This window comes from Sinohyriopsis cumingii, chromosome 14, assembly GCF_028554795.1.
Source record: "Sinohyriopsis cumingii isolate HCF-2022 chromosome 14, ASM2855479v2, whole genome shotgun sequence".
In the NCBI taxonomy this organism is placed as follows: domain Eukaryota; kingdom Metazoa; phylum Mollusca; class Bivalvia; order Unionida; family Unionidae; genus Sinohyriopsis; species Sinohyriopsis cumingii.
Window position 1 is genome coordinate 113,969,517 of NC_142974.1, and position 21,862 is coordinate 113,991,378.

The 21,862-nt window shown below is 34.6% G+C and overlaps 1 protein-coding gene across 1 annotated transcript in view; it reads left to right on the top strand.

Annotated features, from left to right (window-relative positions):
* The first annotated feature begins 7,376 nt into the window (after nt 1-7,376).
* LOC149784636 (uncharacterized) overlaps nt 7,377-21,862 on the top strand; it is a 129,816-nt gene continuing 115,330 nt past the window's right edge. Inside the window, exon 1 of the mRNA XM_089932694.1 lies at nt 7,377-7,918. Coding sequence (XP_089788820.1) covers nt 7,681-7,918 — 238 coding nt within the window. The 5' untranslated portion in view covers nt 7,377-7,680. The remainder of the gene's footprint in view (nt 7,919-21,862) is intronic.

Here is a 21,862-nt window from a genome sequence, read left to right on the forward strand (position 1 = left end):
AAATGTCCATTCTGGTCTTTACAATCACCCATGATATAAATATCCAGTCTGGTGTTTAAACTCACTCATGTAAATGTCAATTCTTGTCTTTGCAATCACCTATGATACAAATATCCAGTCTGGTGTTTAAACTTACTCATATAAATGTCCATTCTTGTCTTTGCAATCACCCATGATATAAATATCCAGTCTGGTGTTTAAACTCACTCATGTAAATGTCAATTCTTGTCTTTGCAATCACTTATGATACAAATATCCAGTCTGGTGTTTAAACTCATTCATATAAATGTCCATTCTTGTCTTTGCAATCACCCACAATATAAATATCCAGTCTGGTGTTTAAACTCACTCATATAAATGTCCATTCTTGTCTTTGCAATCACCCATGATATAAATATCCAGTCAGGTGTCTGAATCCATGAGATATACACATCCAGTCTGGTGTTTGAACCCACTCATGATATAAAAATATCTAATCTGGTCATTGAACCCACTCATGATATATAAGTATCCAATCTGGTATTTGCAACCACCCACAATAAAAATATCCAGTCTGGTGTTTAAACTCGCTCAAATAAATGTCCATTCTGGTTTTGTCTTACTTAAATGAGTGACAGAGTGAGTGACAGACAGAGAGATGAAATAACAGCCGAAAATCAATATGTCTCTTTGGGTTGAGACCTACATATGAGTGCAATTGATATCATATATGGTAAAAAACAAATTATTTATTCACATATGAACGATATCATATTGTCTAATGTTGTAAAGATTTTGTAAGATTAAAGTTCTTTCATAGACCAAATTGTCTCCACAAGTGTTAACTGTTGATTTTTATTGAAAGGGCTACCTTATTACTGAGCTGATTCAGAGTGAAATTATGCATTCATGTTAGGGAAAATACATTATTGTCAAAATGTAAATACACAGTTCCAGATTGTCAACATATACAAATCTGAAAATAGTTATCTCTCTTTGATTATAATTACCTGAAATGGGAGGGTGGTGATGTTAAATTATAACATAGTGAATGAACCTTTGTTTGGATTAACATAGGTGGAAAAAAATACATTCTAATCTCTTGTTCAAGAATAAAAAAGTAAAAAAGATCATTGCTGTCAATAAGATTGTATTAAGAGCTGGAACTTTTAGGTATTTTAAGAACACTATGGACTGCAGATTGGGTGAGGTGGGGTGGGAGTTCCTCAGAAGGTGCTCTTTTGTGGAAATTGTGTACAATGCGTAAATAAAATGTCAGATCCTTAAATTTCCTTCATTAAGATATTATGAGTTTAATGTAATTTTTCAATACATAATAAGCTATACATGGTGGCCATTATAACTGGAGGGGAAAGAACCAAGGAAAGCTCTGTTAAGAACCAATGACTCGCGGGAAGCTATTAGCATGCTTTTTCACAGATCCACATTGGTCAAGACTGAGACTTGAACCCTTGTGTAGAGAGGTGAGATGGCAATGATCGATAATAGCAAGTGCTGAGACCACTTCAGCCTCATGTGCCCCTCCCTCTGTGAGACAGCATTGTAATGACTGGTCCACTACAAGGATAGATGGAAATTAGGGTACAAAATGATTACGATGTTTTAAACTGATACAATATCTGGCTCATCTGCAAAATCTGAACATAATTCATCATACTGGTAATGATAGAAATAATGAGAAATGTTTTTTCTTTAGATCAATCAGAAATAATCATGTTTAGTTAATGTATGCCTTGTCATCACAACACATACAAGTAATTAAAAATTATAACATGCAACAGTATAAGTATTAATATCATTTAAAGTGTTACAGACATACTTTTCTATCTTTTAAAATGTTACTAACACATACTTTTCTATCATTTAAAGTGTTACCGACACCTACTTTTCTATCATTTAAAGTGTTACCGACACCTACTTTTCTATCATTTAAAGTGTTACCGACACATACTTTTCTATCATTTAAAGTGTTACCGACACCTACTTTTCTATCATTTAAAGTGTTAATGACACCTACTTTTCTATCATTTAAAGTGTTACTGACACAAACTTTTCTATCATTTGAAGTGTTACCGACAGCTACTTTTCTATCATTGAAAGTGTTACTGACAGCTACTTTTCTATCATTTAACTGGCTTGAATGTAAATTTGAAAATGAAAGGTACAAAGAGGAAATGATGGATGAGGGAGACTTGCAATGCTTAATGATGGTGCTGCCCACTTGTGCCAGCTGATCACAACATGCATATATAGCATGCATATATAGGATGAAACAACAGAAGTTTTACTGAGTATCACCTGGCATGACTGTATTAAATAGAATACATTGTGATCTCAAATTATTTAGAGATTATATAGAGGTTATTTTGAAAATAATGTGATGTCATCATAACTTTAATGTCATAGGTATGAAGTAAGTAGCCAACTGGTGTGATTAAAAGAATGCAATTGGGCATAAATGTGTTGAATATAGGTAACTGGAAAAATATGGTTGAATGATAAATAATTTTAAAAATCAGTTCAAGTGGGTGTGGATGATTGGCAATAAAGTGCTGCCCATACGTTGGCAATGATTAAAACTTAAAAAATCTGTACTTAAACATAAAAATACTTTAAATTCTTTTCATTCAGGCAAGAGTGGATAGCTTCTCTGGCGCTAAAACCTAACGAATTCACAGTACAGTATTTGTAGTGAGGGTGTATATACCATTTCGCGGCAGTGGCTGGTGTACTTGTCTAAAAAAAAGTGGCTTTTAAAGATATTGTAATAGGCGCGCTCAACCAAGTCACTAAACTGTTAAAGGCATTTAATACATGCAAAAACAAGTTCAAAGGTTATATGAATCTAACCCTGTCTACACAGTAAGAAAACCTGAAATCGATGGTAAATGAAGCAATCTTGTCACATAAGTTTCTGTCCACTTTACACTGTTAGTCCATTATATGCATCTGTGTATGAAATTTAAGCGTAAATTTTATTATTCTTAATTTGAAATTAGGCACTTTACCCTTTATTGTTAACAAATGCACAAACGTGTGCTCAAAAGATATTTCATGATACTAACAAAATACAGCCATATTGTACTGGTTCTCTTCTGTTGAAATTTAGTTATATTGAAAGGAACCGGGAACCATGCTAACCCGCCAAATGGTCTGGTTCTTGGTTATATATCTTATAGAACAGAGGTATCGGATGTTGCATGCAAAGAACGTGGATATGTATTAATGCGCGAAGCTGCTGTACTGTATTCCGAATGAGGAACGTGAGCCGAATTTTGTTGGCTCAGGAGCAGACGACAAGAATTGGAGAGTACAGAAGTTTTCATGGAGGCAGGAACTTTCATTGAAATAGTCAGGGTAGTAATACATGTAATATTAAGTATCAGGGGCACATTTCTGAAAATAAGATATCTCATTATCACTTAATTTTATTATTGTTTTAAATGCCACAGGTACTGTAGGCCTGCTTGTTTCCGTCGTAAAAATTAAAACTATTGAAAACACCCACTCCCACTAATTTGTAGAAGAGCAGTTGATGTTGTCATCAACTTTAAATTTTGCTGAGAGAAACGAGTGCCTGTACCTAATGCAGATTATGTATACTTTTTCTTTGTTTCGTTTGAGTGGGAACGTTAATGTAACTTTTTTTTATATAAATGTTTTGTATTTTTAAAAGAAAATGTTAACAAGAAGTTCATTTTTTAAATCTCTTTTTACACAGCATAGGTTCGTCCTTAACAAATAAAGTCGCATTTAAATTTACTGTTTTACCCGCACACGTTTTGGTTTAATTATTTTACTTAACTACAGCTTGAATTCTGTGTATGTACAACACGCATCTCCGTGTCTAACGGTTTTGACTGAGTACTTGAATCATAATTTGGGTAGGTCTTTTGATCAAGTTTGCCTTTGAGGCAAATATCATGTGTCTGTAAATTTGTCTTTTCATATCCGCTCTCCAAGTATATCAGGTATACGTTGTTATAAAGTGGTGACATCGTTCATTTCCAATATATAGCCCAGGTGCTAAATCGAGCTAAAAATGAACACCAGGCTTATTTTAGTATCATATATTAATTTGTCTTTTCATGTACTGTAGGCGTATATATGGTTATATGGTGGGGATCTCATTATTTTCCATGTTATGGTGCAGGGTAAATTTTTTTTTTTTTATAATAGTAAGCTGGCTCCTGTGGTCAAAATAAGTTGCATGCATTAATCAGAATTTTCATCCCCAACTCATTTACACATGGTTGTATGTTGCTAGCCTCAACAGTATTAAATTTGTGACACAAAGGTAGGTATTAATCCTCCATGCAAACTGATGTGTAAATTTATGTTTAATACCGAGTAAGTGGGCATTATGGGCATCGCCCCCCCCCCCCCAAAAAAATAGCAATAGTTTCTATTATATGACCAGGGGGATACGTTTTCTTGAGGGTGGGGATAGACTGACTCCGGGTTATCACCTCAAGTGGGTTCTATTGATTGATCAAATATGGCAATTATCAGGAGTTACTTGAAAATTCTGTAAAATCACCTCTACCCCTTTAGCCCTACCTTACTCGGGTCAAGGTATTTTTATTTTTATGTTAAAACGTAATGGCTACAGTAATCTGGGTTTCCTGTGACCCTTCTCTCTATCCATGTATATTTGATATCTGGGCATTTATTTTAACGCAGATTATGGCTTCAATAGCAGTAGTTGTAGTTGCAAAACATTACAATTTAGCAACTAAACTAATAGTAATAATAATAATGCAAATAATACGACTATTACGACAATGGTGGTGGTGGCTAAATTACGAATACAATTACTTTTTTGTGACTGTTTTATCCTTGATGATCATTTTTAAAATATCGCCAGGGGATAAAAACAAACGGGATTGTGCAATTCATATAATATAGTAATAATATAAATAATACGACTATTACGATAATGGTGGTGGTGGCGAGAATTACGACTTTAGACTATTGTTTTAGGTCAGAAATATATATACATGAGTGTACAAGTTTATCTGCATTGTTTACTAAAAATAGATATGTATGTATTGTGTTTATTCCGCATCCTGATGTGTATCAATCTTTTATCCACAGCTGGCCGTACACCCAACTACAATGGCGTTGTGGTGACAGAAGACACGTTGCTGGTCATAGACTACGATGCGAGTAATCTCCATCTTTACAATCGCCATGACGGCAAAATTCTGTCTAAACACGAACTGGAGTCCGAACCCATGGATGTCTGTCTTATTAGCAAGACGGAAGTAGCTGTGTGTCTGTATTACACTAGAAAGATTGTAATCCTGTCATTGAAATCTGTAGATGACGTAAAACTGGTCAAAACATTAGATGTAAGCACAGGATTTACAGGATGTCATTCAGTGGCAAAATGGAATTCAGACAAACTCGTTGTCAGCGGTGGGAATTACGACGGCATGTTGTGTTGGGGCGTTGTATCGATTACAGATGGACGTCTGGACTCGACTCACAACATCTGTGAAGGGTATGGTAGTCTCTTGGCCATTAAAGACAACACAGTCTACATCTCGTGTCTGACTGATGACTACACTGCTAATAGAGGTGTGTATGCATATGATATTTTTAATCCACACACACACAAGTTTCTGTATCAACACCAGGAATTAATACCGTGGTCGATAATGGCTGACAGAGATTGTGTGTACGTGTGTGACTTGGACTCTAACAGAATTCATCAGCTGACAGACAGCGGTCAACTAGTGACCATACACACAGTGTCATCAAGTCTCCGTGGAATATTCTATGATGACCAGCATGGAGTACTTTACACCACAAGCAGGAAGAGTAATGTGATTACTGTCTACAGACTGGAATATTCAGGTAATTCCATTTTATTTTGTATCACACAACAACGAAAACTACATATTTTATTTATTTACAGTTCCTAATTCACGTCTGGATAATAAATATAAGTTTTACATATTACACTTAGAACCTAATTGTAAAGACAAACAATTTTAAAATATGTAAAATGAAATTTAAAGTGTAATAAATATATATTTTTTATTCTTCAGTGTGTAAACTCGAAGTGACGTTCGTCAAGCAATTATTTTTATTGCTTTTAACTGCAAATATAATTGTATTTGTTGTATTAAAATTTAATACCAATATATTTGTATCACATTAAATTTATTCGTGATTGGTAAGTTATCTGCACTTTAGTTCTTACTATAAAATTTCATATAAAAATGATAAATATCTATGGCATGTCGCAATGGCGGCTGGCAGGTTAGCGTTCATCAATACCTGTGCGGGGCAATACACATTTTGTTTTTGTCCAGTAGGGGGCGCTTTCATTGAGAAGCCATTTGCACGCGACGGTCAATCCGGGTTACCGGAAAACAGTCTTGGGGTACAGCGTCTAAAATTCCCAAGTTTCTCTTGTTCTCGCAGGTTGCACAATCTCGCGGTATTGGATATTTCCGTTATATAAGAAACACTTGCACCATTTGCCTTTCGTTTGTAACAGATTCTTTTAAAAATATTTTCTTTTTTTGAGAAAATAAATAAGAAAGTTATTGACCAATAGAAACCGTAACAGATATCAACTTTTCCTCAAACGATTATTTATAGAAGTCTCCATCTTGTCATGCCGAAGCCGAATATGAATAACGCATTCATATTCCGGATGATGTAGGAATAATTAAACGAACCATTTCATTTTGATGTCCGATTGCTGGGTGTAATTTGGTTTGGACACTTGACAGCTTGGATTTGCTTCAGATGTTCATCTGTTGATCATTCTAGGTTATTTTCATGATTTTAAAAGTAAAAACAAAACAAAACTACACACACACAAAACCCCCCACAAAAACATGCTGACAACTTGTATTCTTTATATAATTGTTTTGTATTTTATAATTTATTTAATACATGTTTATATGCTGGTATTCCCTACTTTGGCAAGATTCACCTGCCAATTTTAAAAGTGTTTAAGTTACTGCACTTTGAATTAATTTAAGCCTATTTTTGGAGCAAATGAATCAGTAATTTTATTTCGTAATTATAACAAGTAAGTATAGTCACATGTAAATATAGTCACAGTACATGAATGCATGCCAACATGTTCAACATTATACATCTTGCAAATGCAAGCAACTTCACACATACCAGTTACTTTTTTATTGAAGCACTTAATAATTGTAGTGCAGACTCTTACTGGTGCTGCCAGGTTTAATGTTTATAAATATATCTCAGTTTTAATCAGATTGTAGATTTAAATGTTTTGATTTTAAAAAAAATTTATGTTGACCAGATTGAACACCGAAAAACTGGTGAGCTTTTATGACAATGGATTTGTGAATGCTGCACAAGTCAACAGTGTATTAACATTAATAACTTTGATGTACATTGAAATTACACTCTCTGATCAGTGTTTCCCATTACCCTCATTTGTGCTTCAGAGACCCCCCATTTTTAATTTTGCCCCCATTTTTGGTACCAATTTTTTTTGATACTCAGTCTGACACTTCTCCCCCATCCCATTTTGACACCAAGGTGATTTTTGACTCTCAGTCTTGCACCACTAGAGGATACACTGTCAGATGTTTTGGGTTGTCATTATTTTTCAGTTTGCCTCACTGTTAACAATAATAATAATCCATTACATGCACAGGTGTTTCAGTAGAAATTCGGAACATGGATGACAGATCCATCCAACTTTTTGAAAATGCTCTAAAAGATGGAAAGGAAACTATATACAGCATAAGAATCATGGTTGTCGGACACATGGGTGTAGGAAAGACAACCTTGGTCAAACGTCTTCTTGGAGAGAAAGTAAACATTCCCGAGAGATGTAGTACAGAGGGCATAGATGTCTATGTCAACTGCTGTGATGTTTCTTTATTGACCTGTGAATGGACGAGGCGAGAAAATGGTATGTTGGCATACAGATATAAAATATATACATTTTTTTCTATTTATTCACATACCAGGAGGTGAAATGTATTGTGCTATGCTGACATCTGTCCATTCATCTCAGTTTTGTTTTGGCACAATAACCTAAGTTTTCTGCAGTCTAACATTACCAGAGATTGTAAGTAGTTTGCATTTGGGGCAAGGCAGAAACCTACATGTTTTGATTTCAGGATGAAAAAGATCTAGCATCAGGGTCTAGAATTTAGGGTCACAACGACTAAAAGAAGGAAATTTCCCACACAATTAGCAATGACAGATTTTCAAGTTGGTCACCACCATGATGACCAATACTAGAGGTCTGATCAATACCATTTTCATTTAGGACCAACTAGTCATTATCCAAAGTCCCTTAGTGAAAACCCAATGATGATATGGCCATCCATTCAGGAACAGCAATACAAATTTAAAGGTAGAAGCACAAGATTTTTATTTAGAACCAAGTCATTCATGGGGTGAATGCATGCTTAAAGTTTCATGTCCATTTTCCAAGTAGTTAGAGTAAACAGTGATAAGAAGCTTGTGTTAATGGATGGATGAACAAAGGACAACATGCCATTTTGACTTTTTGTATCAAAGACGTTGACCATAGGGAACATATATCTTGTGATATGAATACAATTTTTCTTTTATAAGACAAGGAAGATGTATATTGATTTAAAATTGAATATGTTTAAGCTGTTTCCATCTTATGTATGAGTGCTTTACATCTGAAGATTATGATAGTGTTTACCACCTGGCAGACATGTAATATATGAAACTAATGTAAAAAGGCTTTATATCTGGAGATTTTAATAGTATTTACAACCTGGCAAGCAAATAATATACAGTTTATGATCCTCCTGTTATTTCAGGTTCTCTGATTTCTCCTTCTGTGATGTAAACTTTGTTGTCTTTGTGAAAATGGGCACAGTAATCCTAGTTTCATTTTGTTCAACTCTATAAAGAGCAGTTACATACCACCTTGGCATTATTTTTGTTTGCAGGTTTAACTGTTTTTGCATATGTAAAGGCAGATCTTCAAATTTCCATTGCAGGGGGCTGGGTGGGTTACTTAATTTTTCACATAAAAATGTAAATATCCTGAAAGAGATTATTCCGTTTGGGGCTATAAATTGTTACAGAAATTATCAGATAACTTTTCATCTCTGATATGATAATCTAAATTTTTATGAAACATCCTTTGATTTCATGCTAATTGTTCATCTGTGTTTTTGACAGCTTTCCATGAAATTGTTACTTTTGGCCAAATTATTTGGTATTGTTTCAGACCCTCCCCCTGCTATTATTTTCTCATTTGCTATGAACTTTATTTCCTTCTTACAATGACATGGTTTTGATTACATATAGAAACTGCTACCTCATTGTAACTACAATTTTTATTGGGTAACTTCTTCTGGTAAGCATATGCTCTTAAACTCAAAATGGGAATCTATACTAATCACCATCAATACTGACAAAGCTCTGGTACTGGGACTATCTTCTGATAAATGGTGGAGACTGTAGCTATTAGGTGTTCACTGATGGACAGCCAAGTACACAACTGCTGAAATACTCACATGTCCTTTTATACCCATAAAATCCAAACAACTGGAAACCAAACAAACCAATTGTTGTTTAGGTCTCTTACTTAATAACATAGTATATACAGAAAGAACAGAACCTAACCAAATGGCTATGAACCGAAATTGAAGCAGATGTAATTAGCCTTTGAATACCAAAGGAACAAATGAAGTAATTTGTCTGCAGCAGGTAATATAATGAATTGCATGTGAATTTAATTCATTAATAAACAATAGGATATTTGCAGTATATGGGGTTATAGAGGACGAAAATAATGTGAGTTTCATGGATCAGTGAATGGTTTGATACAAACCATGTTATAGTAGTATACATGTATGATAATTTGCCACAGTATGTATAGCTATAATTTAAAGTACTGACTAGGCCATTTCGTGTTATCAGTGATTTCATCGTACTATACTGATGAAACATCAGACTCCAGTGGTATAACGTATATGTGCTTCAAGTGCAGGGTAAAACAAATTCAATTAGATGTACAAATCAATTTCAGGAGCTTTTGTAAAATGTAGTATATTATAATGATTAGTATTTTTAGTGTACTAAGTACTTCAAATACTGGTCACAAATGGTTCAATTACATGCACAAATCAATTTCCAAGACTAAAAAATATATATTTTTTTTTTTATTGGGTGGTGGTGATGCTTGGGTCAGCAATGAAATATAGGGATGGTCGGCCAACCTGAAACATAATTCTTATTGCCTTATGTAAGTCACTACCAATCTTGAAGGAATGATCTTCGTTTTTTTTTATTTAAATGGTGTAGATAATTTCATTCAGGTGTACAAGAAAAGAATAGATGATGGTAAACTCTGTCATGCTAGGGCACAAATCATCAGTTGTTAAAATATAACTTGGAAGGTTATGTTGCCCATAACTTTTTGGAGAAGGCTGTTCAGAACATCAGCTTAAGGTTGCTTCAAGGGATATCGTGAAATAAAAAATTACAGCTTTATGACAAAGTTGAAGCAGTCCTCTTAAACATATATTACTTCTCCCAAAAGAGATTTTCTGCAGGGCTGGTTGATATATTTGTGAGCAGACCTTGTTGGTCAGTGTAACACTTTTTATCAAAACAATTGCTGCAATTTATGTAACTGTGAAGACAATTTATTTCTCTGTTCTAATTTAATGATTATGAAAGTAATTAATGTTAATTGGTTGTTGTTTGTGGTTTTAACACCATGTTTCAGTGCATGATATACTATGCTGTAATTTATATTTGATTTAATTTATATTTGATTTAATGTAATTGTAAGTTTTTAAAAAAAGTTTTTTTAATTTCATGATATGTCAAAGTAATGTAATTTTGTTTACTAGGAATTTGGTATTTTCCAGAAATTAGTTTGACCTTAGAGTTAATTGTAAATACTGAACTTTGTATCTTATTATGACGTAGTTCCCGACCTTGATTCAAAAATCACTGAGACAAGTAATCAACTTTTTACTTTTATCTGACTCTTAGTGTAAATTTATTGGTTTTTATCAAGGTCATACTGGGTCTGCATGCTTTTAGATGTAAATACTTCTCAAAAATTCTGGAATTGACCCTCATCCGGTAATGTTTTGAGTTTCAAGTTACTGTATAATCTTTGTTTATAGAGATATTTCTCAGTTGGGGCATTTTCTTTACACTGGAAGTGTCTGTTGTGTCAGTTTGGAGTTATTATTTTTATTCAAATTATTTGGATTATAAAAGATTAATTCTTTTCCTGGAAATATTTGAGTGCTCATGCCGAAATCTTTGACAAAGACATTTATTTAAATTTTATTCTGAAATTCAAACACTGGAATATTATTGACTGTGGGATAAAAAAAGAACTGTAGACGATACAAAACCATACTGACTACACTACAGTATACATCACCGCCTTCCATTTTGGATTCTTCGTTGGGACTCTAATTTGAATTCATTAAAACATTTCATTATAAGGACTAAAAAGATTTAATTTGTGGATTATTATTGGATTATTTTTGGATTTGATTCTTAAAGCCATATGTTATTTTCTTCAATTTTTACATTGTTTATTTCCAGGGAAATACATTATTTGTTAAATTTTTCAAAGGTTGTTGTTTTCACTCTTTCTCTTGTTACTGGTTATTTGAGCCTAAACAAGTACATGTAACATAAGAATGCATAACATTCTGCTTATTTGGTTGAGGAAAAAACTGTAAAAATATCACAAGTAACTACTGACCCTGTGAAGATACATGCAAGTTTTTTCATACCCACATTGAGAACTGCTCCGGTGGCCTAGTGGTTAGAGCGTCCGTCTCAGATGCGGGAGGTCGGGGGTTCGATCCCCGGCCGAGTCATACTAAAGACTTACAAAAACGGTACTAATAGCTGCCTCGCTTGGTGCTCAGCATTAAGAGGTTAGTGTTAGGACTGGTCGGCCCGGTGTCAGGATAATGTGACTGGGTGGGACATCATGCTTCATGTCTGCGGCATGATGCCCCAGTGCTAGACATCACTAAAAACTGCCATATTGCAGACATCATAGCGATATGATTGAAAAATTGTTAAAGCTATGTAAAAAATCCAAATCACATCACATCATACCCACATTGGCTAATATGCACTACACATGACAAAAAGGTTTTCTATCCAAAGCAAATAAGTCATAGATTTTATGTGAAGTAGTTAACTTTATTCATGGTACAACCATTGCACTATTAATCTAAGAAGCCTTTTTCAATATCCCTAGTTCAAGCAATCTGTAATGTTTTAGGGTGGAATTTAAAGTAGAACTAATGCTTCTTGTGATGAACCATTTTTCTTCTTTTAGTCAGTGACCATCTACTTGACCCTAAGCATAGCTTGTCCTTACCCAAACCAAAATTGCAAGCTTGTTTTAAAGCTTGCAGCAAGCTTGCCACAAGCTTATTTATAAAGCTTGTGGCAAGCTTGTATTTGGAACATTGCAGCAAGCTTGTGCAAGCTTATTTAATAAAAGTGTCATAAGCATGTGCAAGCTTGTACAAGCATGCGCAAGCTTGTTATTTATTTACCTAGTACAATAAATATACACAAGCTTGCGCAAGCTTGTTACTAGCTTGTTGCAAGCTTGCAGAGATTTCTTGCTACAAGCATCTGGGCTTTCAAAAATCAGACATGATTGTGTTTTCCCCCCTTCCAAAAAAACCCCTCAAAATTTGAAAGGGGGAAGGGGTCTGGGAGTCTGAAGGCCCCTGTCCAAAAATGCATTTTAGACTCAACTGCTCCTGGTGGACCATATTATCATAATATATTGCAAAGTTTTACTTCATTCCAATGAAGTAATCTGCATATTTAATGATTAAATAATGTAATCTTATAGTTGCAATGCAGTGGAAAACAAATCTGTTCCGCCAAAACATTAAGTTTAATTCCATTATTCAAGTTTATTCATTCACTGCAAGCTTACCCAAGGCTGCAGAAGCTTTATGTGTTCCCTAGCTGCAAGTGTCACGCCCCTATGAAATGATCATGAATAATGAATGAACTGGCATGAAGTGTTCATGAACTTGGTTCAAGAACCATTCATGAAAGTTCATCAAAAGGTTTATGAATTATTCTATAATGTGCATGAACTGAAAACAGTCCACAAATTGGATCATCATCATTCATGAACAAGTGCATGAACATATTCATGAACTATGATGAACAAAGTTTCTCAGTGATTCATGACTTCATGAACAGTGCCTATAAAACAAAATATGATTACCTGGCAAGTCACAAATACCTATTTCATCCTGAATCATACAATAACCTTAGATGGGGGATGGGGTTAATACAGTATAAAATGCAACATATTATCTTAAAAACTGTATTTGATTTCAGATAAATTTAAACTGACAAGTGATATTCTTTTTTTTTTTAACCCTTAGCAACACTTTTTGTATGTTCTGTAATTTTTCTTCGAAAAATGTTCAAGAGATATTGGGGCAGTTGCCTGCAATCAACTGTTGAAGCATATTTCATCGTCATGGGGCTGTCTTTCAGCTGGGGTTTCTCCTGACCAATCTTCTTCCAGAGACTGACCTGTCTGATAACTCTTTTGTGAAGATGTTCAGGGTCTATAATTTAATCAAATCCTGTCCATTGTCACTACTGAATGTCTCCTTCTGCAACTTAAGCTGTTCCATCCGATTACTGTTTGGATCTTTAACATTGTTGCAGCAGTCACAATTTAATGTCTCTTCCATCTTGGATCCTCCAGTTTTCAAATTTTCCTCCTTAACCTATAAAAATCATCCTCTAACAATTTTACTTTTCTGCTGTCTGGTCTGAAAAAAAAGGTAAAGTTAGTTAATTACAGATAATCTCTAATCAACATTGCTTTTAGCTTTTAGCACATTATCATTGTACCCCACTTTACTTACTGGAATAATATGATCCAACTCAAAAATGATTTAATCCCTTACACATAATACTGAGCATTTATATTAGTGCAGAATTTTGTCACTGTTTTATATTAATTGAATCTGTCTAGCCATAGGTATAGTCACAGGAGACGGATGTTTTATTCAGTAAAATATGACAATTTTTTTGACAACATCATTACACTAAATAACCGTATATATTACAGATAACGGTTATTTCATGGCTTCAAATATTTTCACCATTTTTTATTGATAAAACGCCAGACTTGTGCGGTATAGGCCCTTAGTATGTCACTAATGCATCCACTCCGACTCCGCATGTTGCGTATAGCTGCTTCCGGTTTCATCACATTGTTATTTGCACTTTTATTGTGAACAGTTTCACGCATTAACTATTTTCTTAAGTTTTTTTTTTAAAATTGCCAAATTACATCAGATCATAGAAATAGTGATGTCATGTAAAAGAAAACGATCTCGAACATCTCAACTCCTATCGATATCGTACCACGTCTGGTATCGAGAACTGGGGGTGGGGGTGATAATGTTTAGTGATTTTCAAAACTTCGATGAGCAAGTTTAAATTAGGTCTGAACAAAATCGTGTCATTAGCTTGGTTATAAATAATATGATGACATATATAAACCAATAAAATATCCATATAACGTCTACAGAAATAATCACGAATGACCAAGAAAAAGATACTCACCGTAATTTTGGTCATCCAGGCTTGGTACGCTTTTCCGCCTAATTTTGCTCTCACCAAATCATTTCCTTCATATTCTTCAAAATCGCTTCTCTGCACGTCTACTTACTTTAAAAAAATGATATTGAAAATATTCTCATCTGTCCATTCCATGGAGTCTACGGTTTTTGTTGGAGGTTTTTGCCTAACCATCTGCATGATCTTTGGTTTCTGAGGAAGCTTAACTGTTGAAATCGCGCATATATTAACCAATAATATCACGTCTTTTTTCATAGTCATCCAATCAGGATAATCATTGTTAATATATTTCGGTTTTTACTGCAAATTGGCAACCAGTGACTAAGTCAATAGAATATGCAGTTTATAACAGTAATGTAGAGAAGAAAAAAACGTTAGGACAAAGTCATTGAAAGCTTTTTAAAGCAAATACATTTTGTTGATGCTGGTCAGAAAATATTATCCCATATTAATCCAGAAATACTCAGGTTAAGTACACAAGTATCGAATTAAAGATTTGTATGAACATTTATACAGTATATCATTTTTAAAAAAAGAAGAAAAAATTCACCTTTATTTAAATTTCACTAATAGTGTGAGAAGTTTGTATGATAAATTTTCATGAACATTTTATGAACATAATGATATAGATATTTAATATACATTTTTTTAAGAAATACCATGGTATTGCATCAAAGTACTTGAATTGTTCATGAACCATTAGTTCACGACATTTCAGGAACTTCAAAAATATTATAATAGTTCATAAAAATTCATCAGTGTGTTCATGAACTTCAGGTACATGATTCATCAAAATTCTTAGTTGAGGAACTTTCATGAACACTTCATGATTGTTCATCAAGTCATGAATTTGTTTTCGTAGGGGCGTGACAGTGATGGTGCCTGCTACTTGGATACATGGTCTCAAACTTTCACAAGCAATGGACATATATATATGAAGAAACTTGTTGCAAGCTAGTTTAAATTTACTTTCTGAAACATACAAGAAAGCTTGCGCAAGCTAGTTTTACTTTCTGAAGAAAACAAGTAAGCTTGCGCAAGCTAGTTTTACTTTATGAAACAAACAAGAAAGCTTGTGCAAGCTAGTTTTAATTTCTGAAGCAAACAAGAAAGCTTGTACAAGCTTGCAAAAGCTTGCGCAAGCTTGTGCAAGCTAGTTTTAATTTCTGAAGCAAACAAGAAAGCTTGTACAAGCTTGCAAAAGCTTGCGCAAGCTTGTGCAAGCTTGCGGTTATATCCAGCTAGCTTGCCCAAGCCTGCACTTGCTTGTACAAGCTTGCACAAGCATCCATGTTAGCTTATAAACATCAAACTAGCTTATCGCAAGCTTGCCACAAGCTTTCAGCAAGGATGCATTTTGGTTTGGGTAACCCTAGTGCAAGCCATCCACAAAGTGTGGACCAGGTGTGTAATGTAAAACAACTCTTATTGGTGAGAAACATTTTTTCATCTTTTAGTCAGTGACTTTGACCCTTCTTATTTTGATTCCAAATTTAATAGTTTCTTACCTCTAGACAAGCCATCAGTAAACTTTGGACCTGGTCTGAAGTACAGAACTACTGTTATTACATTTAAACCTTTTTTTCTTCTTTTACTCATTCAGCAACAACCTATCCCAGTAGCAGATGATCCTTAAGTTTGGAAACTGTAGATTGTGGAAAATTCAGTTAGCCACATTATGCTGATATCAATTTTCTTCTTTTGGTTGACCTGAAATTGATATTGTTCTTCCTTGTTGCAAGTGCAAGATAATCTCTAAGTGTTATGATTGTATTTGGGGGAGAAGTTATTATTGTGCAAGAACTGGTTTCTTTCTACCAATGAGATCAATATTAACCTTTGGGCTTGGCATCATTAGAAATATGCCTTACTCAAGTGTAATATGGTTGATAACTGCAGTTGGTGAACAGCTATGGTTGGATAGGATGTGGCAGTCGAAATTGCCAATGAATTGATGAATAGAGGAAATTATATGCTCTGTCTTTTTTATGGTGGGCATATAACAAATATTTTGAACGATGTTGAGGTTGATTACAAGATTATTTTAACTAACTTGTTGAGAGATTTGTTATTTCCCACCTGTCACTTTTCAAACAAATGTGGCAGTCATATATATTACAGGCATAAACATTTTCAGGTGCAAGAATGGATAGAAAGTTTAGATTTTGGATGACCATTGGACAGGTGCTGGATGAATAGTGAACAGATTTATGTATATGCACACAGAATATAATCCATACAGACCTTTAAATTGTACATCAGAACAAATTGGTGATAAGAACCGTAATGTTCTTATTGAACTTTGACCTAATGCTTTCAGTCAGCTATTGTATGCAAGTAGTTTGGAAATTTTCCATGTCATGAATCAATTTTACTCATCTTAGAAAGGACATACCGGTAATACTGAATTTGCTTAAAATGCTACTTGTCAGGTTAAAAGAGCTACTAGAAGTGACATGTTTTTCGTTATCCACATGTTCTAAATATGTGAAGACAAAGATGAATTTGTAAGCCCTCATTAACCTTTTACTACAAGTATGTACTATGTTAGCACAGTATATATCATTATGTTATGTGTATCTGTATTTTTAAAGTTCTTTTTCCTTCTCTATGTATTTGCACAAGTGTACATGCTGCTTGCACCCTGTATGCACCCTTTGGCTTTTAGTCACCCTCTGTTGCATGCTAACCTGCTTTGTAACATAGCTACATGGTGAGTGGTATATATGATAACACCATATAAGCCATTAACCAGGCCACCTGGGGGTTTAGGTTAGAAGGCTTGCACATTTTTATTTGTGTGTGTACATGTGTGCATTTGATTTATCATCATATTGATGGCTCACATTTAACAGTAGTCCACTTGCCCAAGGCCAGTGAAATTTCTCTTGCTATTCAAAATTCAAAATTTCAATTGTTGAATTCCTAGTTAGTATTGATATGCATCCAACATTGTTTTGTGGAAAGAACTAGTGATGATTCAGCAAGACAAGTATATTTCTCCAGCTTTTCATTTTCTGAAATGTTAAATTCTAAAGCTATGGCAAGCATGAAGACAATTTTTTTTTTCTTTAATAGATATTAAATCTGACATTAAATATAGACAGCCATCCCAAACAAGTTGGAAGTCCATAACCTTTAAAGTATAAGCAACAGTTTTTGTGATAGAAGTTGACATAAACAATTACAAATATCAAAGTTCAGAGTTTATATTAAAATTATTGTCTTTTGATGGACCAGAAAGATTGGCTAACATTTCATTACATTCATATGGGTTAATTTCAAACAGTGCCTAGATAAACACCCAATGGCTATAACAATAATAACTAGCAGCATCTATACAAAACCTTGAGAAACACTCAACAGCTTTACAATACTAACAAATAACTATTGGAATAGTATTGAGAAACACTCATCTGTTCTATACTCAAACTTGCACATATTATTATTATTATTTGATTTTGTATTTCTATTGAATTGTGATAAACATTGTTTGAACAAGGTCGGCAAAAAACATGTGGCTTGGCCTCACAATTACTGTCTGATTACAATTTAACAGATTAAGCAGATATTTAAGCTAAAGTTGCTGATTTAAAAAAACGTAAAAATTGAACAAATAAATATTCTGAAAGGTTTTTAGTTATACAGAAGCAGATCTCAAAATGTAGTTTTAGTCCTGTTCCAAATGTACTATAAAAACTTTATTTTTGCATTTATTTATGTAGATGTCGTGAAATAACTATGAATTCTCATTCGTGGAAAATAATAAACAAAAGAGTTATCTTTTCTTTGCACACTGCCTTATATGACCTTTATAGTATCAAAAAAATTGTAAAATATTTTCCTTCGCACGTTCAAAACGTTTTGAGCTTATAACACGACCCTCGAAAAACTGATGAGGTCCCAACACAGACGATTACAAACCTCTTATACCTTCTGTGGAATTCTGCAGGATTCTGCGTTTGGCCAGGAAACTTTTAACGGTCGCTGGGTAGCAGCCGCAGGTAACAAAAATCTGCGAGCGTTTGCTTTCAGGGGCAACCAAACTTTGTTACTGATAGCAGAAGAACTACACACTAATTAATAAATGTAATTAGAATCCTATATAACACAGAGTATTAGCTAAGTGTGCACAATATACTTTTGAATGGTCAAACTTTTCGATACAAAAATGTTTAATTTAGAATGGTTGATACCGTAAGCGACCACTAACCATTAAGCTATATAAACAACTGAAGTGTTCCAAATGTGCCAAATCTGAAAACGAGACCAATACTTCGGCTAGTGACACATGCATTCATGACATGACATAACACCACCATGGAATGAAAGAGTTCAAGGGATGATTTGTGATCAGTATATGCAGATATGAAATATACCCAGGAATCATGCCGATCATCTTTTCAGTACTGAATATCGGTAGGTATTAATTGTTACATTAATGTTGACTGTCAGTGTTGACAACACCCACCCACCTAGCTACGATGGCGAACCCTGTCTGCGAAGTAAAGGTGCTAGGTCTAGTAGTTTTGGTACGACCATTTATCCTCCTGTAACACCGAGAGTTTTACGATTAATGAATTTAATTTGAAACTTATACAAATTTTAGAGGCTAGATCCCCTGCCCATTACAATAGCCTTACAATATAACAAATTTATGACTAGATCTTTGAGAAACATTCAATGGCATCCTAATCAAGCTTGTACTTATCATTATTATTATTATTATTATTATTATTATTAGTATCCATAATTTCCTATGATTAAATATAGTTATTTTCTGTAATGTGATAAAACACTGTAATTTGAAAGAAATTAAGTAATGGACACTGAATATTATAATTTAGTTGCATTTGTCTTATAATGAACAACACCAACAACATATGTATCTCATAAATTCAAGAATAGGTCTTAAAATCTTGTTTGGTATATCTTCACATGTGGAACCATACTGAAGTGGACAAAACAGAACAAATCACAACAAAGAAGACATACGTAATACAAAATACAGGCAGGCTCACAAGCATTACATGTACCACAAGGAAACTGTTTCTGGCTCTGTCATTTTACGTTACTGTTACCTTTCTGATAATATCCAATATATCACAGATCAACGAATTGTAACATATTTAATAGCAAAATTATCAAATTATATTTTGTTTTGATTTTAAAATTCATCAATGTACCATACAGAATGGAAAGTTATCCCAGGTTTCTACAGCACAATGCTTCATAATACTAGCAGATTTCTATAACTATGAATAAATAACATCACCATACAGGCTACATAATTTTATTTCGCTCTCTACATAAGATTTGAACCCAAGTTTGCTGGTAAACTGCACCCATTGTTGTAATCATTGACCTCTATACCATTTTCAGTGTTTCCCTTTACGCACATTTGTGCGTCAGGGACGCACGCTGGAGAAAATTGACGCACACATTTTGATGCAAGGGATTGGCATAATGCAATCAGAATTTATTTAATATCCAATGCGTTGAACGAAGGGTGGCATCGTGTATACTTTGAGCATAGGCACTGACTGGTTCCCCACTTTGTTTACTCCCTGTGTTGGGCTCCTCTATTCGTATTATGGAGTGGAACACAGGGAATATACGAAATAAGGAACCAGACTAGCATAGGCAATGTTATGACGGAGCAGCTTCCCCTAATCTTGCGAGCTCCCACGCGATTTCCATTGAGCTCAGCAAGTAGTCATCTTGGTTTTTAACCTCAATACTTGTTGTACTAGAAAGCGATCTCCAGATTAAAACGTCATGCACTAAAAATCATTAGCAAAGAAAGTGAAAGAAGCAGAACACAAAAGAGTAACTGTGCAATCTAACTTTAATGAAAAATGGAGAAAAAAATTCCCTTGACTGGAATACGGCAGATCAGCAGCAGAGGGGGCGAACCCTACAAAATATTTTGCTTAACAGAGCCCCCCATCGAGGACATTTTAGACAGAGACCTTATTTTCACAAAATAAACCCTCCATTCAGAAAAACAACACAGAATGAGCTTTCTCTGCTGACTTGGAAGAGTTATATCGTGAAAATATCTACGCTACAACTATTTCTCGTACAAGGGTCTATGCTGCGAAAACTTCTCGGGGATGTTCAGCCCCCTCTGCTGCTCTGTAAAACTTCTGGCAGAGTTTGCTTGTCTAGTTAAAATTTTTATATAACTCGATACTGTGTTTGAGGATCATGTAAATTTATTGTTACAAATCCGTGTGGTTTTGCCTGAGCACGACTAAAGAAATTTCTGAATTTATTTATGTCCATGTCACCGCTGCACCAAGTCTGATGTATATTTCGTAACGTGTGTGTGTCAACGCCATTGAACACCGCAAGAATATTACAGTTATCTCTGATCACTTTTGGTATTTGTGTATATTGCTGTGTTACATAAATCACATCAGTGTTTTTATGTCTGCCGCGTGAAAATATCCTGGCAGGGTTTTGTTTGTTTGTCCAACATCACATCATCGTACACGACTAAATTGTTAATTCTCCCATCAATATCATCAATGCTCGGTGCTTCATCGATGTTGGTGATAAATTCAATAACATTATCATCGCTGCTTATTGACGCTGCGCTCTCATTAAAATCTTTTAACACGCTGTAGCATCGCTGATCATCCACAGACGGGGCTATCAAATACAACTTATCCCACGTCATCCACTTCATTATTAAATTAAGTAACAACTGCGTCTTACCTGACCCAGATGGGCCTATAATAATTATTCAAATTGAGTTTGGTAGCACTGCGTGATGCTTGACAGGCTCTCGTCATTTTGTAGCAGAAAAGTCAGTGATCTCCATTAGATATATTATAAAATAATATGGATTTATATTGTGTGAAATGTAGAGCACGTACCCCAACTGCAGACATAACAACCACTACAACAAAAAATAATCGATCTGCGCTTACAGGCAAGTGTGAACGATGCGGCACAAGTAAGTTTAGATTTATTCCGTCGGGTAAAAAAAAAGGAGGTGATATCACAGCCAAGTTAGGAAAATTACCAGGAACTCCGTGGGCTAAATACCCAGGAGAAAAACATCTTCCAGGATATAATTACTGTGGTCCTGGAACCCGACTTGATATCAGACTTAATGCCCAAGATCAGCCCAATCCAGGTGAGTATCCAATAAATGCTATCGATAGCGCATGCTATGTCCATGATGTAGCTTACCGAAGCAAGGATTTGCAACAGCGCCATCTCGCGG